The 12548-nt window shown below is 59.2% G+C and overlaps 1 protein-coding gene across 1 annotated transcript in view; it reads left to right on the top strand.

The window, feature by feature from the left end:
* Positions 1–12548, top strand: part of LOC137311629 (carbonic anhydrase-related protein 10-like) — an 83013-nt gene that overhangs the window by 53429 nt on the left and 17036 nt on the right. Inside the window, exon 5 of the mRNA XM_067978733.1 lies at positions 879–974. Coding sequence (XP_067834834.1) covers positions 879–974 — 96 coding nt within the window. The remainder of the gene's footprint in view (positions 1–878; positions 975–12548) is intronic.

The following is a 12548-nucleotide window of genomic DNA, read 5'->3' as shown; positions in this document are numbered from 1 at the left end:
CCCAATCCCTCAATCTCACACCGACCCATCTTCTCCCCAAACCCTCAATCCCACCTACCCACCTTCTCCCCAATCCCTCAATCCCACCTACTCACCTTCTCCCCAATCCCTCAATCCCACCTACCCACCTTCTCCCCAATCCCTCAATCCCACCTACCCACCTTCTCCCCAATCCCTCAATCCCACCTACCCACCTTCTCCCCAATCCCTCAATCCCACCTATCCACCTTCTCCCCAATCCCTCAATCCCACCTACCCACCTTCTCCCCAATCCCTCAATCCCACCTACCCACCTTCTCCCCAATCCCTCAATCCCACCTACCCACCTTCTCCCCAATCCCTCAATCCCACCTACCCACCTTCTCCCCAATCCCTCAATCCCACACCTACCCACCTTCTCCCCAATCCCTCAATCCCACCTACCCACCTTCTCCCCAATCCCTCAATCCCACCTACCCACCTTCTCCACATATCCCTCAATCTCAAATACCCGCTCAGTATCTCACTGTAAATGAGGAGAGGTGGGTGAGAGGGTTAATCCTCTCCGATAGGGAACAGGCTGCCCGGTGTCTGAGTGTAAATGGGGAGAGGTGGGTGAGAGGGTTAATCCTCTCCGATAGGGAACAGGCTGCCCGGTGTCTGAGTGTAAATGGGGAGAGGTGGGTGAGAGGGTTAATCCCCCTCCGATAGGGGAACAGGCTGCCCGGTGTCTGAGTGTAAATGGGGAGAGGTGGGTGAGAGGGTTAATCCCCCTCCGATAGGGAACAGGCTGCCCTGAATTATTCTCTGTACAAAAACGGCTTGGGGCCTGAAGTGGGAGTTTTGAGCCTATTTGGGTTTAAAGGTTATTCTTTTAAGACTGCCTTCTCTTTCCTCAGGTCCAGCTGATCCATTATAACCTGGAGCTTTACAACAATGTGTCCGACGCCTCGCAAAATCCCAATGGAATCATGGTTATTTCCCTGTTTGTGAAGGTAGACATCAGGCCTGATCCTCCCTTGTGCCTTTCCCGCTCGAGATATTTTTCTCCATCTCTGCTCCATTTTGTGTCCCAGTGTCACTCAGACAGTCCCACTCCCTCCTCTGTGGGATCGAGCCCCCCCTCCAGAGACTCGAGCCCCATAATCCAGGCCCACACTCCCCGGTGCCAGTACTGAGGGAGTGCTGCACTGTCGGAGGTAGATGGATATACTCTAGGACTCGAGCCCCATAATCCAGGCCCACACTCCCCGGTCCCAGTACTGAGGGAGTGCTGCACTGTCGGAGGTAGATGGATATACTCTAGGACTCGAGCCCCATAATCCAGGCCCACAACTCCCCGGTGCCAGTACTGAGGGAGTGCTGCACTGTCGGAGGTAGATGGATATACTCTAGGACTCGAGCCCCATAATCCAGGCCCACACTCCCCGGTCCCAGTACTGAGGGAGTGCTGCACTGTCGGAGGTAGATGGATATACTCTAGGACTCGAGCCCCATAATCCAGGCCCACACTCCCCGGTCCCAGTACTGAGGGAGTGCTGCACTGTCGGAGGTAGATGGATATACTCTAGGACTCGAGCCCCATAATCCAGGCCCACACTCCCCGGTGCCAGTACTGAGGGAGTGCTGCACTGTCGGAGGGAGATGGATATACTCTAGGACTCGAGCCCCATAATCCAGGCCCACACTCCCCGGTCCCAGTACTGAGGGAGTGCTGCACTGTCGGAGGGAGATGGATATACTCTAGGACTCGAGCCCCATAATCCAGGCCCACACTCCCCGGTGCCAGTACTGAGGGAGTGCTGCACTGTCGGAGGTAGATGGATATACTCTAGGACTCGAGCCCCATAATCCAGGCCCACACTCCCCGGTCCCAGTACTGAGGGAGTGCTGCACTGTCGGAGGTAGATGGATATACTCTAGGACTCGAGCCCCATAATCCAGGCCCACACTCCCCGGTGCCAGTACTGAGGGAGTGCTGCACTGTCGGAGGTGCCGTCTTTCGGACGAGACGTTAAACCGAGGGCCCCGTCTGCCCCTCTCGGGTGGGTGTAAAAGATCCCACGGCCCACTATTTGAAGAAGAGCAGGGAGGAGGGAGTTCTCCCCGGTGTCCTGGGGCCGATATTTATCCCTCAACAAACATCACTAAAAAAACACTCAACAGATTAACTGGGTCATTAAACGCGTTGTCTGTGGGATCTTGCTGTGCGCAAAAGACCGCCATCTTCTCCCACTTAACAGTGACTGTGTTTTAAATACACCTCCCTGTTTGCAAACAGGATGGGACAAGGAAACTGAATAAATGTCTCACCCTCAAAATTCATCTCTCTGACATTCGTCTGAGAGGCTGTTGTTTATATTCAGTGCCTTTGATAAATCTTAACAGAGGTCTCCATCTCTCCCTCGCCCTCTCTCTCTCTCTCCATCTCTCCCTCCCTCTCTCTCTCTCCATCTCTCCCTCGCCCTCTCTCTCTCTCTCCATCTCTCCCTCGCCCTCTCTCTCTCTCTCCATCTCTCCCTCCCCCTCTCTCTCTCTCCATCTCTCCCTATCTCTCCCTCTCTCTCTCTCCATCTCTCCCTCGCCCTCTCTCTCTCTCCATCTCTCCCTCCCCCTCTCTCTCTCTCCATCTCTCCCTCCCCCTCTCTCTCTCTCTCCATCTCTCCCTCCCCCTCTCTCTCTCCATCTCTCCCTATTTCTCCCTCTCTCTCTCTCCATCTCTCCCTCGCCCTCTCTCTCTCTCCATCTCTCCCTCGCCCTCTCTCTCCATCTCTCCCTCCCCCTCTCTCTCCATCTCTCCCTATCTCTCCCTCTCTCTCTCTCCATCTCTCCCTCGCCCTCTCTCTCTCTCCATCTCTCCCTCCCCCTCTCTCTCTCCATCTCTCCCTATTTCTCCCTCTCTCTCTCTCCATCTCTCCCTCGCCCTCTCTCTCTCTCCATCTCTCCCTCCCCCTCTCTCTCTCCATCTCTCCCTATTTCTCCCTCTCTCTCCATCTCTCCCTCGCCCTCTCTCCCTCGCCCTCTCTCTCCATCTCTCCCTCGCCCTCTCTCTCCATCTCTCCCTCGCCCTCTCTCTCTCCATCTCTCCCTCGCCCTCTCTCCATCTCTCCCTCGCCCTCTCTCTCTCCATCTCTCCCTCGCCCTCTCTCTCCATCTCTCCCTCGCCCTCTCTCTCTCCATCTCTCCCTCGCCCTCTCTCTCTCCATCTCTCCCTCGCCCTCTCTCTCTCCATCTCTCCCTCGCCCTCTCTCTCCATCTCTCCCTCGCCCTCTCTCTCTCCATCTCTCCCTCGCCCTCTCTCTCCATCTCCACCTCGCCCTCTCTCTCCATCTCTCCCTAGCCCTCTCTCTCCATCTCTCCCTCGCCCTCTCTGTCTCTCCATCTCTCCCTCGCCCTCTCTCTCCATCTCCATCTCTCCCTTGCCCTCTCTCTCCATCTCCATCTCTCCCTCGCCCTCTCTCTCTCCATCTCCATCTCTCCCTCGCCCTCTCTCTCCATCTCTCACTCGCCCTCTCTCTCCATCTCTCCCTCGCCCTCTCTCTCCATCTCTCACTCGCCCTCTCTCTCCATCTCCACCTCGCCCTCTCTCTCTCCATCTCTCCCTCGCTCTCTCTCTCCATCTCCATCTCTCCCTCGCCCTCTCTCTCTCCATCTCCATCTCTCCCTCGCCCTCTCTCTCCATCTCTCACTCGCCCTCTCTCTCCATCTCTCCCTCGCCCTCTCTCTCTCCATCTCTCCCTCGCTCTCTCCATCTCCACCTCGCCCTCTCTCTCCATCTCTCCCTCTCTCTCTCTCCATCTCTCCCTCGCCCTCTCTCTCCATCTCTCCCTCGCGCTCTCTCTCCATCTCTCCCTCGCCCTCTCTCTTTCTCCATCTCTACCTCGCCCTCTCTCTCTCTCCATCTCTCCCTCGCCCTCTCTCTCCATCTCTCCCTCCCTCTCCCTATCTCTCCCTCTCTCTCCATCTCTCCCTCGCCCTCTCTCTCTCTCCATCTCTCCCTCGCCCTCTCTCTCCATCTCTCCCTCGCCATCTCTCTCCATCTCCACCTCGCCCTCTCTCTCCATCTCCACCTCGCTCTCTCTCTCCATCTCTCCCTCGCCCTCTCTCTCCATCTCTCCCTCGCCCTCTCTCTTTCTCCATCTCTCCCTCGCCCTCTCTCTCTCCATCTCTCTCTCACCCTCTCTCTCTCCATCTCCACCTCGCCCTCTCTCTCCATCTCTCCCTCGCCCTCTCTCTCCATCTCCTCCCTCGCCCTCTCTCTCCATCTCCACCTCGCCCTCTCTCTCCATCTCTCCCTCGCCCTCTCTCTCCATCTCTCCCTCGCCCTCTCTCTCCATCTCTCCCTCGCCCTCTCTCTCCATCTCCACCTCGCCCTCTCTCTCCATCTCCACCTCGCCCTCTCTCTCCATCTCTCCCTCGCCCTCTCTCTCCATCTCTCCCTCGCCCTCTCTCTCCATCTCTCCCTCGCCCTCTCTCTCTCCATCTCTCCCTCGCCCTCTCTCTCCATCTCCACCTCGCCCTCTCTCTCATCCTCTCCCTAGCCCTCTCTCTCCATCTCTCCCTCGCTCTCTCTCTCCATCTCTCACTCGCCCTCTCTCTCTCCATCTCTCCCTCGCCCTCTCTGTCTCTCCATCTCTCCCTCGCCCTATCTCTCCATCTCCATCTCTCCCTTGCCCTCTCTCTCCATCTCCATCTCTCCTCGCCCTCTCTCTCTCTCCATCTCTCACTCGCCCTCTCTCTCCATCTCTCTCTCGCCCTCTCTCTCTCCATCTCTCCCTCGCCCTCTCTGTCTCTCCATCTCTCCCTCGCCCTCTCTCTCCATCTCCATCTCTCCCTTGCCCTCTCTCTCCATCTCCATCTCTCCCTCGCCCTCTCTCTCTCCATCTCCATCTCTCCCTCGCCCTCTCTCTCCATTCCTCCCTCGCCCTCTCTCTCCATCTCTCCCTCGCCCTCTCTCTCCATCTCTCACTCGCCCTCTCTCTCCATCTCCACCTCGCCCTCTCTCTCCATCTCTCCCTCGCCCTCTCTCTCTCTCCATCTCTCCCCTCGCCCTCTCTCTCTCTCTCCATCTCTCCCTCGCCCTCTCTCTCCATCTCTCCCTCGCGCTCTCTCTCCATCTCTCCCTCGCCCTCTCTCTTTCTCCATCTCTACCTCGCCCTCTCTCTCTCTCCATCTCTCCATCGCCCTCTCTCTCCATCTCTCCCTCCCTCTCCCTATCTCTCCCTCTCTCTCTCTCCATCTCTCCCTCGCCCTCTCTCTCTCTCCATCTCTCCCTCGCCCTCTCTCTCCATCTCTCCCTCGCCCTCTCTCTCCATCTCCACCTCGCCCTCTCTCTCCATCTCCAACTCGCCCTCTCTCTCCATCTCTCCCTCGCCCTCTCTCTTTCTCCATCTCTCCCTCGCCCTCTCTCTCTCCATCTCTCTCTCACCCTCTCTCTCTCCATCTCCACCTCGCCCTCTCTCTCTCCATCTCTCCCTCGCCCTCTCTCTCTCTCCATCTCTCCCTCGCCCTCTCTCTCCATCTCCACCTCGTCCTCTCTCTCCATCTCTCCCTCGCGCTCTCTCTCCATCTCTCTCTCTCCCTCTCTCTCTCTCCATCTCTCCCTCGCCCTCTCTCTCTCCATCTCCACCTCGCCCTCTCTCCCCATCTCTCCCTCGCCCTCTCTCTCCATCTCCACCTCGCCCTCTCTCTCCATCTCTCCCTCGCCCTCTCTCTTTCTCCATCTCTCCCTCACCCTCTCTCTCTCCATCTCTCTCTCACCCTCTCTCTCTCCATCTCCACCTCGCCCTCTCTCTCTCCATCTGTCCCTCGCCCTCTCTCTCTCCATCTCTCCCCTCGCCCTCTCTCTCCATCTCTCCCTCGCCCTCTCTCTCCATCTCTCCATCGCCCTCTCTCTCCATCTCTCCCTCGCCCTCTCTCTCTCTCCATCTCTCCCTCGCCCTCTCTCTCCATCTTTCCCTCGCCCTCTCTCTCCATCTCTCCCTCGCCTCTCTCTCCATCTCTCCTCGCCCTCCTCTCTCTCCATCTCTCCATCGCCCTCTCTCTCCATCTCTCCCTCGCCCTCTCTCTCTCTCCATCTCTCCCTCGCCCTCTCTCTCCATCTCTCTCTCGCCCTCTCTCTCTCCATCTCTCTCTCTCTCCATCTCCACCTCACCCTCTCTCTCTCCATCTCCACCTCGCCCTCTCTCTCTCCATCTCTCCCTCGCCCTCTCTCTCTCCATCTCTCCCTTGCCCTCTCTCTCCATCTCTCCCTCGCCCTCTCTCTCCATCTCTCCCTTGCCCTCTCTCTCCATCTCTCACTCGCCCTCTCTCTCCATCTCTCACTCGCCCTCTCTCTCCATCTCTCCCTCGCCCTCTCTCTCTCTCCATCTCTCCCTCGCCCTCTCTCTCCATCTCTCCCTCGCCCTCTCTCTCCATCTCTCCATCGCCCTCTCTCTCCATCTCTCCCTCGCCCTCTCTCTCTCTCCATCTCTCCCTCGCCCTCTCTCTCCATCTCTCCCTCGCCCTCTCTCTCCATCTCTCCATCGCCCTCTCTCTCCATCTCTCCCTCGCCCTCTCTCTCCATCTCTCACTCGCCCCTCTCTCTCCATCTCTCACTCGCCCTCTCTCTCCATCTCCACCTCGCCCTCTCTCTCTCTCCATCTCTCCCTCGCCCTCTCTCTCTCTCCATCTCTCCCTCGCCCTCTCTCTCCATCTCCATCTCTCCCTCGCCCTCTCTCTCCATCTCCACCTCGCCCTCTCTCTCCATCTCTCCCTCACCCTCTCTCTCTCAATCTCTCCCTCGCCCTCTCTCTCTCAATCTCTCCCTCGCCCTCTCTCTCTCCATCTCTCCCTCGCCCTCTCTCTCTCTCCATCTCTCCCTCGCCCTCTCTCTCCATCTCTCCCTCGCCCTCTCTCTCTCCATCTCTCCCTCGCCCTCTCTCTCTCTCCATCTCTCCCTCGCCCTCTCTCTCTCTCCATCTCTCCCTCGCCCTCTCTCTCCATCTCTCCCTCGCCCTCTCTCTTTCTCCATCTCCACCTCGCCCTCTCTCTCTCTCCATCTCTCCCTCGCCCTCTCTCTCCATCTCTCCCTCGCCCTCCCACTCCCTATCTCTCCCTCTCTCTCTCCATCTCTCCCTCGCCCTCTCTCTCTCTCCATCTCTCCCTCGCCCTCTCTCTCCATCTCTCCCTCGCCCTCTCTCTCCATCTCTCCCTCGCCCTCTCTCTTTCTCCATCTCTCCCTCGCCCTCTCTCTCTCTCCATCTCTCCCTCGCCCTCTCTCTCCATCTCTCCCTCGCCCTCTCTCTCCATCTCTCCCTCGCCCTCTCTCTCATCTCTCCCTCCCTCTCTCTCTCTCTCCATCTCTCACTCGCCCCTCTCTCTCCATCTCTCCCTCTCTCTCTCTGCATCTCTCCCTCTCTCTCTCTCCATCTCTCCCTCGCCCTCTCTCTCTCCATCTCTCCCTCGCTCTCTCTCTCCATCTCTCCCTCGCCCTCTCTCTCCATCTCTCCCTCGCCCTCTCTCTCCATCTCTCCCTCGCCCTCTCTCTTTCTCCATCTCTCCCTCGCCCTCTCTCTCTCCATCTCTCTCTCGCCCTCTCTCTCCATCTCTCTCTCGCCCTCTCTCTCTCCATCTCTCCCTCGCCCTCTCTCTCCATCTCCACCTCGCCCTCTCTCTCTCCATCTCTCCCTCACCCTCTGTCTCTCCATCTCCACCTCGCCCTCTCTCTCTCGATCTCTCTCTCGCCCTCTCTCTCTCCATCTCTCTCTCGCCCGCTCTCTCTCTCCATCTCCACCTCGCCCTCTCTCTCTCCATCTCTCTCTCACCCTCTCTCTCTCCATCTCTCTCTCGCCCGCTCTCTCTCCATCTCCACCTCGCCCTCTCTCTCTCCATCTCTCTCTCGCCCGCTCTCTCTCTCCATCTCCACCTCGCCCTCTCTCTCTCCATCTCTCTCTCGCCCTCTCTCTCTCCATCTCTCTCTCGCCCTCTCTCTCCATCTCTCCCTCACCCTCTCTCTCCATCTCTCCCTCGCCCTCTCTCTCTCTCCATCTCCACCTCGCCCTCTCTCTCCATCTCCACCTCGCCCTCTCTCTCCATCTCTCCCTCGCCCTCTCTCTCTCATCTCTCCCTCGCCCTCTCTCTCTCTCCATCTCTCCCTCGCCCTCTCTCTCTCTCCATCTCTCCCTCGCCCTCTCTCTCTCCATCTCTCTCTCGCCCTCTCTCTCTCCATCTCTCCCTCGCCCTCTCTCCCTCCATCTCTCCCCTCGCCCTCTCTCTCTCCATCTCTCCCTCGCCCTCTCTCTCTCTCCATCTCTCCCTCGCCCTCTCTCTCCATCTCCACCTCGCCCTCTCTCTCCATCTCCACCTCGCCCTCTCTCTCCATCTCTCCCTCGCCCTCTCTCTCCATCTCTCTCTCGCCCTCTCTCTCCATCTCTCCCTCGCCCTCTCTCTCTCCATCTCCACCTCGCCCTCTCTCTCCATCTCTCCCTCGCCCTCTCTCTCCATCTCTCCCTCGCCCTCTCTCTCTCCATCTCTCCCTCGCCCTCTCTCTCTCCATCTCTCCCTCGCCCTCTCTCTCTCCATCTCCACCTCGCCCTCTCTCTCCATCTCCACCTCGCCCTCTCTCTCCATCTCTCCCTCGCCCTCTCTCTCCATCTCTCCCTCGCCCTCTCTCTCTCCATCTCTCCCTCGCCCTCTCTCTCTCCATCTCTCCCTCGCCCTCTCTCTCTCCATCTCTCCCTCGCCCTCTCTCTCCATCTCTCCCTCGCCCTCTCTCTCCATCTCTCTCTCGCCCTCTCTCTCTCCATCTCTCCCTCGCCCTCTCTCTCTCTCCATCTCCACCTCGCCCTCTCTCTCTCCATCTCTCCCTCCCCCTCTCTCTCTCCATCTCTCCCTATCTCTCCCTCTCTCTCACTCCATCTCTCCCTCGCCCTCTCTCTCTCTCCATCTCTCCCTCCCCCTCTCTCTCTCCATCTCTCCCTATTTCTCCCTCTCTCTCTCTCCATCTCTCCCTCGCCCTCTCTCTCTCTCCATTTCTCCCTCCCCCTCTCTCTCTCCATCTCTCCCTATTTCTCCCTCTCTCTCCATCTCTCCCTCGCCCTCTCTCCCTCGCCCTCTCTCTCCATCTCTCCCACGCCCTCTCTCTCCATCTCTCCCTCGCCCTCTCTCTCCATCTCTCCCTCGTCCTCTCTCTCTCCATCTCTCCCTCGCCCTCTCTCCATCTCTCCCTCGCCCTCTCTCTCTCCATCTCTCCCTCGCCCTCTCTCTCCATCTCTCCCTCGCCCTCTCTCTCTCCATCTCTCCCTCGCCCTCTCTCTCTCCATCTCTCCCTCGCCCTCTCTCTCCATCTCTCCCTCGCCCTCTCTCTCTCCATCTCTCCCTCGCCCTCTCTCTCCATCTCCACCTCACCCTCTCTCTCCATCTCTGCCTAGCCCTCTCTCTCCATCTCTCCCTCGCCCTCTCTGTCTCTCCATCTCTCCCTCGCCCTCTCTCTCCATCTCCATCTCTCCCTTGCCCTCTCTCTCCATCTCCATCTCTCCCTCGCCCTCTCTCTCTCCATCTCCATCTCTCCCTCGCCCTCTCTCTCCATCTCTCACTCGCCCTCTCTCTCCATCTCTCCCTCGCCCTCTCTCTCCATCTCTCACTCGCCCTCTCTCTCCATCTCCACCTCGCCCTCTCTCTCCATCTCTCCCTCGCCCTCTCTCTCTCTCCATCTCTCCCTCGCCCTCTCTCTCCATCTCTCCCTCCCTCTCCCTATCTCTCCCTCTCTCTCTCTCCATCTCTCCCTCGCCCTCTCTCTCCATCTCTCCCTCACCCTCTCTCTCCATCTCCACCTCGCCCTCTCTCTCCATCTCCACCTCGCCCTCTCTCTCCATCTCTCCCGAGCCCTCTCTCTTTCTCCATCTCTCCCTCGCCCTCTCTCTCCATCTCTCCCTCGCCCTCTCTCTCCATCTCTCCCTCGCCCTCTCTCTCTATCTCTCCCTCTCTCTCTCTCCATCTCTCACTCGCCCTCTCTCTTTCTCCATCTCCACCTCGCCCTCTCTCTCCATCTCTCCCTCGCCCTCTCTCTCTCCATCTCTCCCTCGCCCTCTCTCTCTCCATCTCTCTCTCACCCTCTCTCTCTCCATCTCCACCTCGCCCTCTCTCTCCATCTCCACCTCGCCCTCTCTCTCCATCTCTCCCTCGCCCTCTCTCTCCATCTCTCACTCGCCCTCTCTCTCTCCATCTCCACCTCGCCCTCTCTCTCTCTCCATCTCTCCCTCGCCCTCTCTCTCCATCTCTCCCTCGCCCTCTCTCTCCATCTCCACCTCGCCCTCTCTCTCCATCTCTCCCTCGCCCTCTCTCTTTCTCCATCTCTCCCTCGCCCTCTCTCTCTCCATCTCTCTCTCACCCTCTCTCTCTCCATCTCCACCTCGCCCTCTCTCTCTCCATCTCTCTCTCGCCCTCGCTCTCTCCATCTCTCCCTCGCCCTCTCTCTCCATCTCTCCCTCGCCCTCTCTCTCCATCTCTCCCTCGCCCTCTCTCTCCATCTCCACCTCGCCCTCTCTCTCCATCTCTCCCTCGCCCTCTCTCTCCATCTCTCCCTCGCCCTCTCTCTCCATCTCTCCCTCGCCCTCTCTCTCCATCTCCACCTCGCCCTCTCTCTCCATCTCCACCTCGCCCTCTCTCTCCATCTCTCCCTCGCCCTCTTTCTCCATCTCTCCCTCGCCCTCTCTCTCTCCATCTCCACCTCGCCCTCTCTCTCCATCTCTCCCTCGCCCTCTCTCTCTCTCCATCTCCACCTCGCCCTCTCTCTCTCCATCTCTCCCTCGCCCTCTCTCTCTCTCCATCTCTCCCTCGCCCTCTCTCTCTCCATCTCTCCCTCGCCCTCTCTCTTTCCATCTCTCCCTCGCCCTCTCTCTCCATCTCTCCCTCGCCCTCTCTCTCTCCATCTCTCCCTCGCCCTCTCTCTCCATCTCTCCCTCGCCCTCTCTCTTTCTCCATCTCTCCCTCGCCCTCGCTCTCTCCATCTCTCTCTCACCCTCTCTCTCTCCATCTCCACCTCGCCCTCTCTCTCTCCATCTCTCCCTCGCCCTCTCTCTCTCCATCTCTCCCTCGCCCTCTCTCTCTCCATCTCTCTCTCGCCCTCTCTCTCTCCATCTCTCTCTCGCCCTCTCTCTCTCCATCTCTCTCTCGCCCTCTCTCTCTCTCCATCTCCACCTCACACTCTCTCTCTCCATCTCTCTCTCACCCTCTCTCTCTCCATCTCCACCTCGCCCTCTCTCTCTCCATCTCTCCCTCGCCCTCTCTCTCTCCATCTCTCCCTCGCCCTCTCTCTCTCTCCATCTCTCCCTCGCCCTCTCTCTCCATCTCCATCTCTCCCTCTCTCTCTCTCCATCTCCACCTCGCCCTCTCTCCCTATCTCTCCCTCTCTCTCTCTCCATCTCTCCCTCGCCCTCTCTCTCTCTCCATCTCTCCCTCGCCCTCTCTCTCCATCTCTCCCTCGCCCTCTCTCTCTCCATCTCTCCCTCGCCCTCTCTCTCTCTCCATCTCTCCCTCGCCCTCTCTCTCCATCTCTCCCTCGCCCTATCTCTCCATCTCTCCATCGCCCTCTCTCTCCATCTCTCCCTCGCCCTCTCTCTCCATCTCTCACTCGCCCACTCTCTCCATCTCCACCTCGCCCTCTCTCTCTCTCCATCTCTCCCTCGCCCTCTCTCTCTCTCCATCTCTCCCTCGCCCTCTCTCTCCATCTCCATCTCTCCCTCGCCCTCTCTCTCCATCTCCACCTCGCCCTCTCTCTCCATCTCTCCCTCGCCCTCTCTCTCTCAATCTCTCCCTCGCCCTCTCTCTCTCCATCTCTCCCTCGCCCTCTCTCTCTCTCCATCTCTCCCTCGCCCTCTCTCTCCATCTCTCCCTCGCCCTCTCTCTCTCCATCTCTCCCTCGCCCTCTCTCTCTCTCCATCTCCACCTCGCCCTCTCTCTCCATCTCTCCCTCGCCCTCTCTCTCTCCATCTCTCCCTCGCCCTCTCTCTCTCTCCATCTCTCCCTCGCCCTCTCTCTCCATCTCTCCCTCGCCCTCTCTCTCCATCTCCATCTCTCCCTCGCCCTCTCTCTCCATCTCCACCTCGCCCTCTCTCTCCATCTCTCCCTCGCCCTCTCTCTCTCAATCTCTCCCTCGCCCTCTCTCTCTCCATCTCCACCTCGCCCTCTCTCTCTCCATCTCTCCCTCGCCCTCTCTCTCTCCATCTCTCCCTCGCCCTCTCTCTCTCCATCTCTCCCTCGCCCTCTCCCTCCATCTCTCCCTCGCCCTCTCTCTCCATCTCTCCCTTGCCCTCTCTCTCCATCTCTCACTCGCCCTCTCTCTCCATCTCTCACTCGCCCTCTCTCTCCATCTCTCCCTCGCCCTCTCTCTCTCTCCATCTCTCCCTCGCCCTCTCTCTCCATCTCTCCCTCGCCCTATCCATCTCTCCATCGCCCTCTCTCTCCATCTCTCCCTCGCCCTCTCTCTCCATCTCTCACTCGCCCACTCTCTCCATCTCCACCTCGCCCTCTCTCTCTCTCCATCTCTCCCTCGCCCTCTCTCTCTCTCCATCTCTCCCTCGCCCTCTCTC

This window comes from Heptranchias perlo, unplaced genomic scaffold, assembly GCF_035084215.1.
Source record: "Heptranchias perlo isolate sHepPer1 unplaced genomic scaffold, sHepPer1.hap1 HAP1_SCAFFOLD_374, whole genome shotgun sequence".
In the NCBI taxonomy this organism is placed as follows: domain Eukaryota; kingdom Metazoa; phylum Chordata; class Chondrichthyes; order Hexanchiformes; family Hexanchidae; genus Heptranchias; species Heptranchias perlo.
The sequence above is the reverse complement of the archived record's forward strand: the minus strand, read 5'-3'. Positions and strand labels throughout refer to the sequence as shown.